Source organism: Harpia harpyja, chromosome 8 (genome assembly GCF_026419915.1).
Source record: "Harpia harpyja isolate bHarHar1 chromosome 8, bHarHar1 primary haplotype, whole genome shotgun sequence".
Taxonomy (NCBI): Eukaryota; Metazoa; Chordata; class Aves; order Accipitriformes; family Accipitridae; genus Harpia; species Harpia harpyja.
The window spans coordinates 42551135-42569806 of NC_068947.1; the positions used below are offsets into that span (position 1 = coordinate 42551135).

At 35.8% G+C, this 18672-nt stretch overlaps 1 protein-coding gene across 3 annotated transcripts in view; it reads left to right on the top strand.

Moving 5' to 3' along the window:
• Positions 1–18672, top strand: part of CBLB (Cbl proto-oncogene B) — a 140045-nt gene that overhangs the window by 97008 nt on the left and 24365 nt on the right. For all 3 annotated transcript variants that reach the window (XM_052794471.1, XM_052794473.1, XM_052794472.1), the window contains exons 11-13: positions 7606–7791; positions 10411–10776; positions 13354–13448. In XM_052794471.1, the coding sequence (XP_052650431.1) occupies positions 7606–7791; positions 10411–10776; positions 13354–13448 (647 nt within the window). The remainder of the gene's footprint in view (positions 1–7605; positions 7792–10410; positions 10777–13353; positions 13449–18672) is intronic.

Sequence of the window (18672 nt, forward strand, 5' to 3'; positions counted from 1 at the left end):
ATATTTTACCTTTTACTGAGGTCATCTAGATTGAACAGTTGCCTTGGAATTAATTCTGTAACATCTTACTCTTCCATTTCCTTATCGTTGTATTTGTTTAAAAAAAAAAAAAAAAGTGTTTTACCCTCATATCTGAGAGTATCTCTCCGTTAATACACATACTTCTGATATCCTTCCTAACCTCTTAAGTCATATGAATTATTCTTGTGTTGCCTATGTAATACAACATGGCCTGCTCTTGGGAACAGTTTATCCTTCCTGCCTAGACTTAAATTGCAGTCTGCAGCCTGACCTCTGTGAGATAGCCTTGAATTGATGGGCTTTTTAGAACACTATCACTGCCATGAGAAGGCAAAAATGCATTATGCTTTTATCAAAAGAAGGAACAGTAGGCTTTACTATAAGACGTCTTGTTTTCAGTATCCACCAAGTGCTTGAGTGCTTTGGTGCTTGTGATTCTTCTGTCATTAATTGTTCAATGAAAGAAACTTACTAATTATCCCTGAAGTTTAGGAACAGCGTTTTCCACTCTTTGTTACCGTCTTGAAGTCCTTACTTGAAAATGTTGAATTATCGGGTCATTTGGTGATTTTCAGCTGCTGTTTTCTCCTTAAAACTGTTACCAATGGTTGTACAGTGATGCTCTTAACCACACCACCTGTGTGGAATATGGCATTATTTATATACACTTTTTTGTTAGTAATGCCTTCATCAGCCTTCTCGATTTCTTTTAATCATTATTTATTTTTTATTTTATCAGTGTTTCTTCATAGCCTGCTGGAAAAAATTCTGTTTTTTTCCTCTATGGCATTATGTAGGATTTTACTCTTTGAATTTTTCTTCTGTTTCTTGTTAATGCTGTTAATATGAACATGGTACTGCATAATGGCTGTGTTGTAGTCATTTGATTTGTTGAAACAATGGAAATTAGATGACAAAGACAATAATTTAGTTCTTGCAGCCAACCTGCTGATACTGTTGTTACTTTGTAGTCCCAATGAACAAATTTTTCAATTCTTACTTTATTGCAAGGATTATCATATGCTTTCTCAACATAAAGCTGTTAATCCTTGAAAATCAAATGGGCTGGTTTTGTCTCAAATCACCTGGCTAGACCATGTGGTATTGCTGAGAAAATCTTATTGTGGCATATCTGGCTAGTAGTGAGCTGTGATGTTAAACTTGCTAGAAGAGGAAAGTTCCAGGGACATGAAGTCCTGATGAAAGTGACTGTAGGGCTTCACTATGTGTTGCAGGCTCAGGTAAATATTAAAATTTTAAACTCAAATCAGTCTTTATCATCCTGAAAGCCTTGTGGGAGGGGCACTGTTTAAAATGTTTCTAAGCTGTTACTACCAGTTTTCACTACCTTTGGGACTTGTACTTAGAAATAGATTCATAGTGCAAAGAATAGTTGCAGTAAGCTCATTTTAGAAGCACGCACAGACAAGCTTGTCACTGAGTAAGGGGCCTGGGTGGGTTTTTAAGTGAGCTCTTCTTGACAAAATGAAAAGCTGAAAAACACTTTCTGGAATTGTCACTAAAGTGTAAAGAGGATACAATTTTTTTTATCACCTGTTGTACCTGTATGAACTATGAATATAAGTTGGATATCAGAAAAATACCAATTCTGCAGTTTATCACTCTATCTCTGAAGTGTATTCATAAACTGTAAGAGGTATCTGAATGAAGTCCCTGAGGGACCTCAGACTTGAAATTGCTTTAAGGAAAAGAATAATGACAAAGATATTTACTCATTCTTTAACAGAATGAGTAAATGGATACACTTTAAGAAAAATGAATCAATCTTGCTAGGTGTTATGTATGAGTCAGCAGCAGCAGCAGATCAGCTGTAACAGAGGCTTTAGAGAAATCCACTGCAATTAGTCTGTTTATATGCCTCATGAAGCAGCTTATTTTTTTTAATTTCCAAATTGTCTTCAGATTTTTCCTTATGAAAGAAAGACAAAGAGTGGTGCCAAAACTTCTGTTAATTGTCTCATCGCTGAGAAATTTCCAGCCCCATGGCATCAGATTAGCTGTTGCAGTTATTGCCTGAAGTGTTCCTTTTCTCAGCTCTATACCGTTTGTGCTAGCCAAGCACAACATTATGAAATGCACATTAAAAAAAGTTTAGATTACAGGCTCGGGTAAATATTAAAAATGGCTTTTTTCACTTTTAAAGAGGGCATTTGAGTCTCTAGTAGACTATGTTTATTATTCCATAATGTTTAATATTGCATTGTCCCAATGAATTAAGAGTTATCTGGCACTTTACCTTGTACAAGACATAACTTCATACACTTCTTTTAAAAAGAAAGAAAGAATATAAGGAAAATGCATAGTGCAGGAGTTCTTGTTAAGAGCGAATAATTTCGAATTCATAAGTGCTAAGATAACTGTTTTACCCCAATAACATTACATGAAAACATAAAGGCCCTAGCAGTATAGGAGACTATGAGGTTTTCAATAGCTTAAAGTGAATTAACATTCTCTGAAAACGCTTTCTTTTAAAACTGGATGAAGTTACCTTGTCTGGGGAGTTACTGTCTTCTCTGGAATTAATTTCCTAGCTGTATGAATGCACCAAAACCTGACTTTGATTCACACTGTTACTTTAAAATAGTTATAGGAAACAGTCAAAGCTGAAAGCCACTGTTTGTCATGATTAGGCTTCATCCAGCAGATGAGTTAGGTCAAACTTAACAAATCACGACAAAAGACCTTAGTTCTCAAAATACGGGAGGAGACTGGCTTTGACTCCTCCTCATTTCCATATTATTAAATTGACTTTTTTCTGGTAATGAAAAAAGGCATGTATTACATAGTAATAATGTTTTTAATTTCATCATATAAAATACAGGAATATATAAAAAAAAGACTTCAAATACGCATCCAGGTATTCCCTTCAACTGCACATTCTTAATTCATACATATATGTCACTTCCTTCTTAATGGTACACCTGGTTTGTGGGAATTTATGAAAATCATGCCACATAACAAGGGAGTCCTTAACTGCTTAGTTATTAGTATTTGAAAGAGGTGTAAATGCTTGGAGGCAGTGCGCCTCAGTTAAAATGTATTTTACTGATTCCCTTGGGCAGTGAGTCCTGACTCTCACAGCCTTAACTCCCTCTCTCTCCTTCACATGCGTTTTCTTGGGTCAGCAAAGGAAAGGTCAAATAAAGAACAAGCCTGTCTATGTAAAAAATGTTTACAGCCATCAGTGTTAAGTGATGTAACTTTATATCCTCATATGAATTTTTAAGTCCAGATTATACTGATCTGTCTACGTCACAATTTATCCTAACAAGCAATAACAAATATGTGGGTTACTCTCGCCTAATTATAAATAAAGAAACTTCAGGGAACTACTTGGAAATGAAAAGTCTGCTTCTGGTGTTGGTCTGCTTGGATCTTCTTAGATGTCTCATTATGCAATTTATAAATTACTGAGTTCACTCCAGCAGGACATTAACAATCAGGATAATATTCCTCAGTGAGTCACTTGTTAGGATTTGTGTTGAGTATGCTTTTCATATATGCCTATCTGGCAGAAAGGCATTTGAAGCTAAAATTCTCAGTTCAATAGGCTGACTATTAATATTTCCATCAGAAAAACCTTCACTAGAAATTGTAAGAAATGTCAGAAGCAGGCTTACTCTTGAATTCACAGCCACTAGGGGCAAGCTGATATCAGTATATCCCGGTAATAAATACCTCTGATGAAATAACACAAGTGTGGTCTGCTCTGCAGTACAGTTGCGATGTAAGTCACAGCTGCTTTTCCCTTGGCAGCAGCCATGCCAACCAGATGAAGTCCATGTTGTTACAAAGGAGTCTGTGTTCTTTTCCTTAATTACATCTTTATTGCACAGGTCTGTGTGTGTTGCAGCAGAGCCCCTTTGTACGCTGAAGGTCTGTCTTCTGTCACTGCCAGTTCATTTGTATTAGTTTGTGTCTTAATAGCTTGCTTGTTTTATCTTTTTGTCACTGTGCTGCAATCATTAATCCTTTATTTCCAGTGAATAAAAAATACACAGAAATCTCCAGTAGGTGACAAACAGAAAAATTTTAAATCTCTTCATCCTTAGGGAGTCTGCCAAAAGAGTAGGTATTATGTACATCTGTTAATAACCTGCTATCCACATGAAATGCAACCATCTTGTTGGCCTAGCTGTCAACAAACATCAAATGATGCAGCTAGACAGGTTGGATGGGAGTGGACAGAATAAATATGGTGTTTTTTTATAATGGGAATATGATGGAAATCTGATACTGAATGCTGAGGAAAACCTGTTTGTTGCTGTGGAATATGTTGTTTTGTTTTACTTTTAGTATCAGTAGATCTAAACAAGGAATCATAATTTTTAGTTTCTCCCAGTAAAGCATTTTCTCTTACTTCAGCACCAAGTGGTGATACGCATTAAGCTTCCTTGTAGGGGAAAGAAACTGCTTTTGTTTGCAGCCATTCCCTGCCCCCCACCCCATGCCTTATAAGTTATTCTTTAACGTGTTGGTCATCATCAGTTCCCTTTTTGAAATCTGTGGGGCTACAGCATGTTGTGATAGCATTGTGGCTGTAGGGAATAGTAGTTCAGGGGACTGAAAGATTATTTTGATATTTCAAAACAAGACATTGATGTAAGCTTAAATTGAAGTCCTTTCACTCACTTTGAAAAATTTCCATTTCATTTTGGCAGTTGTGATTTACCATCCATGGAATGTGGTGGATATAGATAGCTAAATACAAAATATATATGGAACCAGAAGTTTATCACATAAATTAATTCTCTTGGTTCAGTGGGGTTAAAAACATGTCAGGTTTTAAGAATGTTGAGCTTTTAAATGAGTTTTCATATTATTCTAGTTTTTGTTACTACCTACTACATATTAGGTGTGTCTTTCAGCCACTTGTTTCCATAAATTTGAAAATAGCATCAGTCCACACTGGGTTTTAAATGTGAATATTTCGATGATTTCTGTCTCTGCTGGAGCTGGACTGTTGTTATGGCAGAAGAAAAGAAGTCTGACATGGGTGGGACCAGTGGGCTCACTGAGGGATGAGCGTATCATTTTGCCTAGTGATTCCTTAGAGCAGAACTGTGTAAGAGAAGGTCACCATATAGAAACAGTGATGGATATTCTTAAAATGCTGTCACTACAATGTTGTTCAATTAGCTGTGCATTCATACAACTACAGGCAGTGTGACATTTGAGACTGTCAGGTTGCTCTCTGAGGAAGTTGCATTAATTGATGTGATGGTACGGCAGTTTGAACATCTTAAATTCCAAGCAATTGTTTCCTGTCCAGTACTGTGTTTTCAGTATTTGCTATTTTTCTTATTCTTTGTTTTCAACTCCTATTACATATAGGATAGTATCTTAGTTCTTCTGGAGCAATTGCTTGCTGACTGAGACACAGTATGTTGAGCAACACCATAAAATGTAGAGACTTACTACAACACTTTCATTTATTTTAAGTAACTATATCTTTTTGGAGATGTGACCTGCTTATTTGGTTCTATTTCAGATAATTTGGGAAATAAATTAATTTTCTGTCGTCTGAAGCCAAAGCATTGAATATATTGTATAACATGGCTTTTGGCTTTCAGGAATGCTTGGTGGAGGTATAACTAAACTTTGAAAACTAATGCTATTAAATGATACAATGCTTATTATGCTATTTAACTGATAGATGCTTTCTGTTAAGGAAAGTGATTTGACATTCACTTTATAGTAATTTTATAATTATGGTTGCTCAGGCATGCTTGCAAGATACATATCTAGCTTAGTTATTCAAGTTTCCATAATGTTCAGAGAGGGTAAGCACCTCAGTCATTCATGTGTTTATTCTCATGGTCTTCCAGTCAAGGTCAGGGGCATTCACCAATTAAAGGAAACAAAGAAAATTTAAGGACTATATTCAAGCCATGTAATATGAACATTGTGACTACTTCTTCATTGAAAAGAGAAATTGGGAAGCTTCTGGTAGCCATAAAGAGCACAAATCTTGAATTGCTCAGGCTTTTGAAGTTGAATGCGTAATTGTGACACCAAGCTTACACATGTAGACAAAGTGGTAAGACCTGAAGTATCAACAAAAAAATAATTCTGGCAATGGAACTGCATCTCAGCTTTCTAGCTCTTCAACACCTCCTCACTCCTCTCTCTTACTTTTTCTTGCAATGTTATCCAGTGATACTGTGGTGGCTCCTATTTTTGAAGGAAATCTGGTAGCAATCCCAATTGAATAGCACATTATATTAAACTAAGCTGTAGTACAGAGGGCATTGAGTAAGCAGTCAGTATACCAGATCCCTTTCCTGGATCTGCTTTTGAATTTATGAAGTTTTCAGATTTTTTAATATAGTCACTATATGTAAAGAAAGATAATGTTCTTTACTTAAAGTGGTAAAGAACTTCCTAGTCTCATTCCTGTCATCACTATGGGACGTACAGCATTGGTGAGAAAAAGCTTATGAAAAGCGGGGGAAGGTTTTGATCAAAGTGACTTTGCTTAAAGATGGGTATATTTTTGTAAGCAATTTTTTATGCTTGGCATAAGAAGGTGGCAGATTGCTAGCCTCTATAAGCAAGTTATACAGCAAGAACACTAGGATACGTCACTGCACAAGTGGCCTGAGGCTGGTGCTTTGTGTGAATGTGAATGTCTTTCAGCTACTCATGTCTACTGTCAGGGAAAGCACAGAACAACATAAACATCCAGGTTTACTCATAGTACACTGAAACAAATACAGAGAGCTCAAGGAAATAACTTGAACTGATTTATGCAAAAAACTAAACTGTGTTTGTTAAAATTGAGCCAGGTGAGGTTCAGGGAACTAGTTGCAAAAATGGGTGGAGCCTGTATTGAGGATTGAAATCATTTGGTTCTGATGAAATTGAAAGGATAAGTCAAGAAAAAAAAAAATCTTACTTTGTCACTGGAGGGGGATGTTAAGAGAGTGTGTGTGTCATTAGTTCAATATTTGCTAAAATGATAAACTAAATTGTCCTAAAATAATTTTTGTAAATGAGCAAATAAATGAGGAAAGAATTAACTACTTTGCCTACTGACTTGCTGATGATTTTGATTCATAAGTTTTCAGAAGGCATATAAATTCTATTTTCTATGGAAGTATGATTTGAAAATGTGCTGTAGTTAACAGACAATATCATAGATGTCCAGCTTTTAAAAGTAATTTATAGAATTTTACATGGAGTAATCTCTATTTATAAAAAGGTTATTGAGAGCAGCAGTACTACAGTAGAATCTCTGTCTACATTTGTGATTGTTTCCTTTTGTATGGCAATGATTGCTTGTTTTTTAAACAAATTACCAGAATATATATTCTTTTATTTTCATCAGAAGTTAACATGGATCTTAGTTTTGAGGTAGAATGACTTGTAGACTTCTTTTTCAGTAACTGTAAGATGAGCACCTATACTGTCTATTAATTCAAAGAGCAGCAGGGTGTCCATTATGATAAATGGCTGTTATTAAGTACCTGACAAGTATCAAATGTTTTAGTCGTGAAATGGAAGTTGTATACTTGATCATCAGGTAAATAGTAATTTTTTTTTTTTTTTTCTGTCTTGAAGTGCAATGAGAGGCAGAATTCACCAGTGACTTCCCCGGGATCTTCCCCTCTTGCACAAAGAAGAAAACCACTTCCAGACCCGCTGCAAATCCCACATCTTAGTCTTCCACCTGTACCTCCTCGTCTGGATCTTATTCAGAAGGGAGTAGCACGGTCACCATGTGCCAGCCCAACTGGATCACCAAAGGTAAGTCTTGCTGAACCATTATTTCTTGATATACAAATATTGAGAAATTGTATTTGATAGTTTTCAAGGTGAGCTTGCTTGTTTGTTTTGGAAGATTGACTATTCTGGAATTTTCCATGTGTATTTTCTTTTTCAGGAGTTTGCCCTGTCCAAAAGAACTTTTAATTCCTTGTAGCTTAGAAAAACTTTAGATTAGATCCACATTGATTAAGTCTCTTATCTCCTTCAGTTGACTTTGGCAAGTGCCTGTCCCTTTGCATAATACCTTGCATAGTCAGATGTTTACAGCTACATGTGTTAGTCAAATGTGACCTCTGTTTGTCTGATGATTATATTGTACTTGGTTATGGTCAGAATTTTAAAGACTTTGCTATAATGGATCAGTTTGGTAATAAACCCTGATTCATGAAAATAAATAAAAATTCAAGTTTCCTGAAAATAGATTTAAAGGTCATTATCTCATTAAAATTATATGTTGTGCTTTGATGATGATTTATGTTCAATTTCCACGGTATCCTTACAAGAAAAATATGTGCAGGTACACTGCTTTCAAAACCTTAGATGGCATATATTAGGACTCAAGTTTGAAGGGAAATAATAATGACTCTATAGCTAATAAATCGTATGCTGTGTTTTGTGAAACTAATGATACTAAAGATTTAATGATTTTTTTTTTCTGAGTGGGTAGGCATGAAAGAGAACAAATACTATGTTAGTTGCTTGTTGTTATGAGTTGATCATTTTGTTGCAATTGCTGTATAGAGAGGGGGAATTCGATTTAAATTTTTCATTATTAGATGATGAATTCAAATTCAAGTTCAAAACATGACTTGAAACCTGTGTGCTCATAATAATCCAGCATGAAGTACCCTATTTATTTTGTCACGTTTTTACTTCAAGCTTGAAAATCAACCTATTCTTAAGATTCTAGCACTTTATAATTTAGAGGAAAAAATAGAAGTTTGAATAGTTTCTTTGATCTTCTTTGATCACTTCTTATATTATCAAGGGAGTTTATAACAGATTGAGGATATATGCTAAACATACGGCACATACATTAAAAATTAATTTTACAATAGCATGTTTTTACGAAGTTCATGTCTCTTAAAAAACAGAAAATCAGAAATACCATTAATATTGCTTTAAATTTTTCAGTGACATTATTTTGAAAATGCTAGTTTTTTCCTTGAAACTTTTCCTGGGGGGGAAAGAAAATTTGAGCAGTGCAAGGGAAATAAGATGGGGCAACAAAGAATAATCTCATACTTTAAAAAATTTCAAATTTAAAAAAAAAAAAGACAACAATTTAGTCCTGCCAAGACTACTACTTCAGTCAAAAACCCTCTTCTCTTTTTCTGCAATGGAAAACTCTTAACTGTAATTATAACTATGAGCTCTAACAAAAACTTTGGACCCAGCCATTTTGTTCTTGCCTTGACAGTGAGTATCACTATTTTTCTTAACTAGCAGCTGAATTAAACACTTCTTTATTAAATGTACTGTCCTATTTATATGAATAGACCTGCAGGTAGAATAACTTTATTTTCAATCTAAGTGACGTGTTGAGGTGCTGCTCGAAGAATAATGGTGGGCTAACCTGTGAAGTGAGAGCAAATACTATTCTTACTTTAAAACTTTAGTGACCTCCATCTCTTCAAGTGGTAATAATATGCAGGCTTACCAGAGTCCGTGAAAATTACACCTTCCAAGGGAAATAATCTTCCCTGTATTTCTTATGGTAGCTGGCGGTAAGAGAAAAACATTTCGTAAAGCCCAATGTTACTTAGTAAAATGCTGTTAGTAATTCACTTCTAATGAAATGTTTTGGTTTTATCAGATTTGTGCTCTTAGAAGCTGTACAGCTACCTGTATAAGGGTTTTTTGCTGGTAACTTGGTTTTCAGCTTTTTAGTATTAGCACACATAATTTTAGAAAACATTTCACCATTTATGATGTAGTTCAGTTCTGAGGAAGGAAGTACTCTGGCAAAGGTTGTTGGCATATGAGCTAATTGCAAACATTACTATGTACTATGTATGCTACCTGAAAAACTGAGCTGCAGTTCAAACAAACTGGGCACTGTAACAGTGCATGTCATGTAAAGAGTGGAGTTATCTCTAGGTATATGATTAAAAATGAAGTAGTTTTCTTCTTCCACTTGCTCCCTAATAATTGCTTTTTTTGTGCTCATTTGCTATCACCAAGTCATTTCCCTGTGAATGTGGGTTTTATTTTGTTTGGTTTTTTTTCTGCATCAGGAAGTCTGTTTTAACATTCCTTGGAAATCATTTCAGCAGGTAAATAAGTGATTGAAAAGATCAAAGCAAAGGATTCTGGAAAAAAAATAGGGGTCATAAATCTGCCTCAGTCAGTTGTCTTTTTCTCCCTTCCACTCCTTCCTTGGGTTACTCATGCAACAGCAGAAATGGGGGCATGTTTTCTGAAGAAAGGCCAGGTTGTCTGCAGAATGCAAAGACTAACATTTAACCTACTGGCAAGTACTCTTGTGATGCCTTGAAAATATCTCAGTTAGGAACAGTAAAGCTGTACTTGGTCATGAGAGAAATATGTATGCCTATATGTAACTTTTTTTTTTTTTAAACTTACTGTGTTGTTTAGTCTTCTCCTTGTATGGTGAGGAAACAAGACAAACCTTTGCCAGCACCACCACCTCCTTTGCGTGATCCTCCCCCACCCCCACCGGAGAGACCCCCTCCAATTCCGCCAGACAACAGGATAAGCAGACACCTGCATCATCCGGAAAGCGTGCCTTCCAGAGACCAGCCAATGCCCCTTGAAGGCTGGTGTCCCAGAGATGTGTTTGGGACAAGTCAGTTGGTAGGGTGTCGAATAGGGACCGATGCTTCTCCCAAACCAGGACTGACTGCAATTTCAAACATAAATGGAAGGCACAACCGCATAAGTTCTGATCCAGGATTTATGAGGAAACATAGACGTCACGAGCTGCCTGCGGAAGGTGCCAAGGTATGAAATGAGCTGAATGTGTTGAATCCTAATTTGATACCCTACTGCAGCATTGTCTTGCATTGGCTAACGTACTGTTTATATTGGTCAGTGTTGATCTGTTTCTGAATCTTTCCTGTTGATACTTAATAATAAGTTGATCGTAAATAAATGGTTTGTTAAATACTGTAATTTGTAAAGCAACAGTATGCGAGGGTGTAAGTTACAGTTTTAACATGAAACCTTCAAAAAATGGCTTGGAGAAAAAAATCTAGATTTACTATATTCTTTCAGCAAATTATCCATACAGTTGGTGCATGATAATAATATATCACTGTATACTGCAGTATAGTTATGTAGCATCTCAGGTCCACTTTGGAAGTGCCTTGTGCCAAAATTGTGTACGCATTTGGTGATGGAAGAGTAGATGTTCCAGTTACCTCTGCAACTGGTGAGGTGAGGACTTGGTAACCTCTTCAATCTGTAACGTATGCAATATGTACAGATGATGTATACAAATATACTTAGGTTGTCAGGTATATTGTGTGCATTAACATAAAAAGCTAAATATTCTAACGGTCAGTTGTGTTGTTCATCAGTAAAACATTATTTTCAAAAGAGCATTAAATTAGTCATGATGTTCAATATACTCTAATGGAAAAGATCTAACCTGCCTTGACCCTAAGAAAGAGGAAACAAATACAGCCAAAGCCAAGCTAAATGCAGAATCATTTATTGTATCTCTACCACTGGCTATATGGGCAGCATCCTTGAAAGTGCTCAGTGACACAACCCCAGTATTGCATTGTTTGATTTGGTATTATCATCAGTACTTGGAACATTATTCAGGATAATTACCATTGCAACTCCCTTTTTCTTTGTCAATTGTTTACAGCAATACACATAGCTGAATTTTTCCTCCGTTGTACTTAAATCAGAACTCCAGCTGCTGGAGTTGTGATTTGTCCATAGCAGCCTTTGACTTCTCTTGGACAAATGTCCAGTGTAATGTCCAATAATCCACTTTCAGTGCTGAGGGCGTTCAGAGTTGTCACTTGCAACCTTTCCACTGATGGTCTAGCTTGGTTTGGCTCGGGGTCATCTGCTTGTCACCCACAGAAGTATGTTTTCCTGTCGTTGCTTGTAGTGAATAGTATGTGTGTCTGTAACTATGGTGTTTCTTCTGTGAAAAAATAGTGAAGGATTGTTTCTTTGTGTTAATTTAAGATATCTGGGGAGGAGAGCATAGAGGGAGTAGTTCTGGCATTCGGCAGCTTCAGACAACTTGCAAGACTATGTACAGTTGGGGAAGCTTAGGTCTGAAAAGACATCAAGTGGTGATGGCCTAAGAAAAAATTCCTAGTTCTGCTCTGATCAGTTTTATCAAAGCAGCTCAGTAATTTATTCACAGAACAGGTTATTAACTCAAAGCTGCTTTTTTTTTTGCTTGAAGACTACATAGCTTGTGCTAAGAAGGGTGGATTTGTGGTTAAGCCACGATAGTTAAAAATCATAACTTTTTCTGTCTTACTTGCTTTTCCCAAGGTCACAAGCTATTTAACCTTTTTATCTCCATTTTATGGGGTTTTTTTATATGGATATTTTGATTATTTTCAACGTACATTACTGAAATTCAATTAGTATTGGTAAAGAACATTGACATATATGTTGAAAGGTGCTTCAGAAGTCCATGATGTTACAGACAATTAGAATTTCCTTTTATCAGCATTGAGGCAAAACACCAAAATTTTACTTACAACTAGGCTGTTGTTTAAAATGCTATAGCTTTTCATCTGATTTTAAAAGGATACTGGGTTTATATCTTCAATTGCACCTCCATATAGCATTCCATTTGTGGTCTGGCACAGTATTGAAGCTGATGGAATTAATACTTCTCAAATCAGAATAACCACTCAGTGCAGAATTGCCAATGTAGTCTGGAGAAGTTACGTATGTATTTCTTTAACCAAATGCTGTTTGAACTGTCGTCTTCAGGTTACAGATCTAAGCCATTTGGTTAAATGGAGCAACTGACAACTCTGAATTATCGTTTCAGGCTTTATGCACATTCACAAGGGAAACTTTTAATCAATTTTCTTCCCTGATTCATATATCAATTGTAATATAATATTTTTGCTATTGGTAAAAGCCAAGAACCAGGAAAACAATCCTGTGGGTAGGGGGTGGATTCTGGCAGGCACTGTATCACAGAGTTTTAAAAAACATTAATATGTTCAGTATGCTGCACCTGCTGTTTTCCCACTGTACTTCATCTCTCTCACTTTGATCGGTTTGCAATCTTGAAATCTTAATTTTCCCCCACGCAGTTCAGTTGTAACTGAGTAGTTCATCTAGTAACTGTGATGTGGAACTTCCTCTTTTGGTGAAGTTTTAGGCTAATGTGTTCTACAGCTCCCAGATGGGCTGAGCTAAAACAGGTATGAAAGACTGACTTCAGATAACAGCTCTGTAGTATGAACTCCTAGGAAAGCCTTCACCCATAGTCTTCTCAAGGTCTGTTTTGTAAAACCTAGTCGATGAACATCCAAGATGATAAATGCAAGGAGGTACCCATTGTAACAGTTTTGTGATTTTTAGGTCTTTTCAAATGGTCATCTGATAAATGAAGAATATGATGTCCCTCCACGGCTTTCACCCCCTCTTCCAGCTGCCTCCATCATCCCTAGTATAAAGTAAGTTAACTTTATCTATAAAAGAAATGTGCTAATTAAATTTAGATAATAGCACTGATTTTTTGGTGCTAAAAGAAAAAGGGGAAAAAGAAAGAAATAAAATGAACTAATATAACTTCATGATACTGTTTCCATGAACTTTAATGTGGTTTTACAAAGGAAACGTAAATTGTCTGGATTAAGTGGGAACAGTTCTAATGTTAATTGAACATACTACATTTTTATAGGAAGAGAGAATAAATTGTGGCAGATCTTCCTCACAGGCATTTGGCAGTGGGAGCAGATACTGTCTGCTTTTGCTTCTACTACTACAGGAGAAGTGTGGTCAGAGCTATTTATCACAGGAGATGAGAGATGCTAGGGAAAGTGCTAAGGGTAAAGAGCGTGATTTGTGTGCATTCTGCCCCTAATCTAGCCATGCTTTCTGGGCTTTCTGCACATGGAGCTTTATCCAGGGTTCACACCAGTATCTTTTCTTTGTTGTGGCTAAAAACCAACCAAACAAAAACATTTTTTATCATTTTAAATGGGGTCAACCTCCCTGAATTCCAGAATATGGTTTGGGAAATTTTGTCATTTCAAGTTGCAGACTACTCTTAGTCTTCCAGTGACATGACTGTTTATTTAGTACCAAGATGTTGCTGTGCATAGCAAGTGGTTTTGGACTCTGAATCACACAGGATTTTCTACAGAGCAAGAGATATTTAAAATAGAAAGCTTGGAAGTGCTATAATGTTTGTCAATTTTTTGGTTTTGTAATATTTGATGTTATCCTACAGATTCTTTCCAATGTACTCCTTGTGGTTCTTGCTGTTAAATAAAATAATTGGGCAGTCAGTACATATTAATACTGAGAATTTTCTCATTAGTGTGTAATTTTGCCATATCTTCAGCACCCATCCCATTGTTGTTCAGTTAGCAGTAACATAAAAGACAAATATATCTCAGCATTTCATTAATGTGCTGGGTTTTATCTTCCTGAGTGCTAGAATAAAGGTGCGGTGGAGCATTGTCTTTTTCATTCAGAAGCATGTTTTCAGGTGCAACAATTGCTGAGTTGAAGCTCTCCATGTTTACTTTCAGTTCAGCAGCAAATTTTAGAACATTATCCAGACATTTCTGTAATGTTGTGATGTAACCTGATTGAGGTAGGGTATCACAGCAGTACCGTTTGGATACTTCATGTAATCAGTCCCCTTATAGACTGATCTCCTTGGATTGACTACTCCTTCCATGATACAATGCAAAACCTGGGATGTTCCACACATGTCAATCACATGTCAATCAGAGTAAGCAATAAATCTGATAGACAAACTAAATACTTCCATATTCCAAAGCAAATTAAACTCTGGAGAGGGTAAGATTCTTATTTTTCTTTTTCATAGCGTTGGAAAAAAACCCCAAAATTCTGCTTCATGAAAATCCCATGTTTTGCTCAGATCTTTGTGAATATCGCCTACAATCGGAAGTACAATGTATACATACACCATACGGTGTTCATTGGGAAGTCCACAGGATATTGTAGCAATGTGGACATGCACAAAATCCGTGTCAAACCAATCCAAAACTAGAATCTGTGACTTGAGCTTGGTCAAAAGAAATACCTTCATTAACTGAAGTCTTCTGAATAGAAAAATGATGTATTCCAGCCAAAAGAAAATCTTCATTTGCTAAAAGTAAACTCCATAGACTTTTCAGGAAAAAATTAACTTTCATTTCTGGTTTGGTTTTGTACTTACACCTTTTAAAAAATATACAGCATGTTTTAAATTTTGATTTTTAAAATGTAAAAAGTATCAATATATAACCTAGGGGTAAGAAGTTCAAATTATTTAATTAACAACTACTAAAATGTCACATGGAATGACTGTTAAAAATTCATCATTGTATGTTGTTTCTTGAAACACTAACATGTCTATTTTAAATTTGATTTCAAATTAAGTGTTTGTTACCACTAGGAAATACCCTGATAATCTATAATATTGTGTGGCAATATATAGGTGGAAAAACTGGGGGAAGGGGGGAATCTTCAAAAATAGCAAGTTTAATAAGTTTAATATTTCCACCAACCACAGAAATTGCTTTTAAAAAGGTAACCTAAATAATATTTAGCACAATTTAATTTGAAATGTCAGAGAGAATATTTTTACAGTGTATTTTTCCTCCTGTTAAATTGACTGCACTAAGCCCTCATAAGTATGTTGAACTGTACTTGATCCAAAATACTTTTGCTTTCCACAACTGTGCTACTGCAATCAATCTGGTGCAAGTTTCTCATTTTTACTATTCTCCAATCTCTGCAGAGTTGTGGCATGAGAGCTAGTTCGTTTCATATAGCTCCAAGGCATTTTATTCTTTCTAGTTACTATCATAAGTCTGTAATTTCAAAGGTTTGACTGAAGGATACATTGACCATGTATGAAATGTCTTAGTATAAATAGTAGGGAGGCAAAATGACCCTTAGTTGAAACTTCACAATTCTAAAATGTCCCAACTTAACTTGTTTGATCAATTTTTACTGTATATGAGATTACAAATATGACTTTTTTTTTTCCTTTACTAAGTTACATTAATAGAAAAGCACTAGTGTCTTTTTTCTGGAAACAGTGCTGATTTATTTTCATTTTACTAAATTGATTATTATTAACCATAATTTCATAATGAAATGTTGGACTCTTGTTAACCAAGCATCTGATTTTTATTTTCCACCCAGCCACTATGTTGCTGATCCTACATGTGAAAACAGTTATCCTTTTATTGGACTGCTGTAATTATGTCAGATTATTTTTAGCAGTTTTGATCAAATTGCTACTTTATTCTTGAAAAAATAAATAAAACTTTTATGTCAAAGATAGAGAACCATTATTCCCCCAGACTTAGAAGTTTTCAAGTTAAGTGGTGTTTTATTCCTGTGAGTAGGTCCCATTTTGCTACATTGCTAGAAAATTGGCCTCTTTGTCTTGGAAGTACTTTATATCACAGTGATACTTTCTGTGAGAGCGTGTCTATTTTTGAGTATGTAATGAGACATCCAATTCCAAGTACCTTTTGTAGTCTATAAATATATTAGGAATATCTAGTTGCTTTGAGGTAGTTGAGGGAAAAGTAGAACTTGAAAGGTCTTTCTCCTCTTGCTATCCCTTCTATCTTGCTAACAAACTTTAATGGAACTATGGTTTCACCTTCAAAGGCAGCTGTGCCTTGGAAGTCCTGGCTCCCTTGAAATCAGCCATTGGCACGGTGCTTCTCCAGCGGCATTAGAAGGAGCACTGCTGACATGCAGGTTCCAGACATCTGAGAGATGATGCTCTGGAGGACACAATGTGTCCTTAGCCCATAGATTGACAGGCCAGTGAGTTTGGATACATCAGCTGTTCTGTGGTAATTCTCGTTGCGTTGCAGGTTACCCTGTGACAAATAGAAAATTGTGTCCTTCTCTGTGAACAAAGGTGAATTGCTTTATATACTCTTTGGTTTTTAAGGGTAGAGCATGCTTAGGAGCAGTTGCCACGAGCAGCTGACAAATGTTGACTTGGTCATGTGGTCCATATAATTTAACACTTATTTTGCTGAAACAGAGTTTGCTTGAGACCTTGCAAGCTTGAAGCATTTGTCTGCACTAGCAAGTAGTATTCTGCATAGGACAGAAGAGCGGATAGTAAGGACCTGATGCCTGTACTGTACATATTAGGGGACAGCAGTTCAACGGGCTATAGTCTTGTCCAGTGAATTTGAACAGTCTTTAGCAATCAGAACATAGTCGGGGCACACTTGGAATGTATCGTGTATTTTAGTTTAATCTGAAAGGTATTCAAGTTGTGCACTCCTCAGTGTAAATCAAAACATGGTAAGTAGGGAGATTAAAGGGATTAATTTCAAAGCATGGTCCTGATCCAGACTGAAATACATGGACTGCAAGTTCATCATGTCTAAGTTCTGTGAATCAGTTTACCAGTAAATGATGGAAGGGGGGCCTTTCCCTGAAATACTTCTAAACAAGTGTGAGAAGTTGGTTTCCCTGGAGTTCTGTTTACAACAAAGCGGGAGCTGAAGTGGCTTGACAAAAACGAATTCTCACATCTTTTCCTGTTTTGCCTTTGGTCCTTGGTGCTCAGTAGGATAAGAGAGGTTGACATCTAGCCTTCTGTTCAACAAAGCAGAAAATACAAAGTCATCACTTACCTGAATGTAATTCTGACTATCAATTTTAAACTATTTCCACTTAAGGGGTAGGAAGGGGAACTAGAGAATATATAAATAGAGTGTACTTCTCAGTTTTGCATTCCTCTCTCTGTACACAGATTTTCTAAAGATATAAGACTAATGAAGTTTTTTAAAGTGTAATTACAGAAAATTTCACCAGCTTGATAAGCAGATGCCTAAGTGTTTCATGTCTTCGCATACAATGACAATGTTCATCTGTTTAGTTAAAGAAAACCTGTAAAATATTTGTCTATTTATCTTAGTAGATGGTTTTGTATAGAACAGTAGAGTTAGTCTTAGAACAATAGATATTTAATAAAACAATTTGTTCTTGAAGAAATTTCAATAATCGTGGAGAAAATGGGATAGACATCTAGCAGAACAATGCAAAACAGGTTTGGACTTAAATATCATTACAACTGGAGTGACTTGAAAGAGCAATATGATTTCTTAAAAAATATGAATTCTGAAATATTAATAAAATATAATGTAAGCATACAACAATTTTAAGACCCTAATGGAGAGTATGTTAGCTATATGTTAGTACTCTTAACTCTTCTATTGCTTTACAAATCAAAAGCACCTTTCAGATATTAATCACATAATAATATTTACAACCTGGCAAATATTGAAGGACTTGTCTAAGGCTACACAGTATTCAGAAGCAGGAGACTTGGAACTTAACATCTTTAATAATAGCTCTAAACCAGTAACAATTTCTCAGCAGAGAAGGAGGGTTTTGTTTGTTTTTTCCCAGCCTTTGAAGAGGGCGTCAAACAATACTAACAACCTGGCTTCGTCAGTATTGGACATTCAGTAATGGTCAATATTGGACATTTCTGGTTTAGATATTAATATTTCAAACATTGCTATCTGCAATTCGTGATTATCTTCAAAAAACTCAGGCTCATATATATATATATATATATATATCTCTATCTCTAAAAACAAATAACAGCTCTGGAATGTGCTGGATTGCCATGTAAGAATGATTGCACATCCACAGGATTTAGAAAATTTA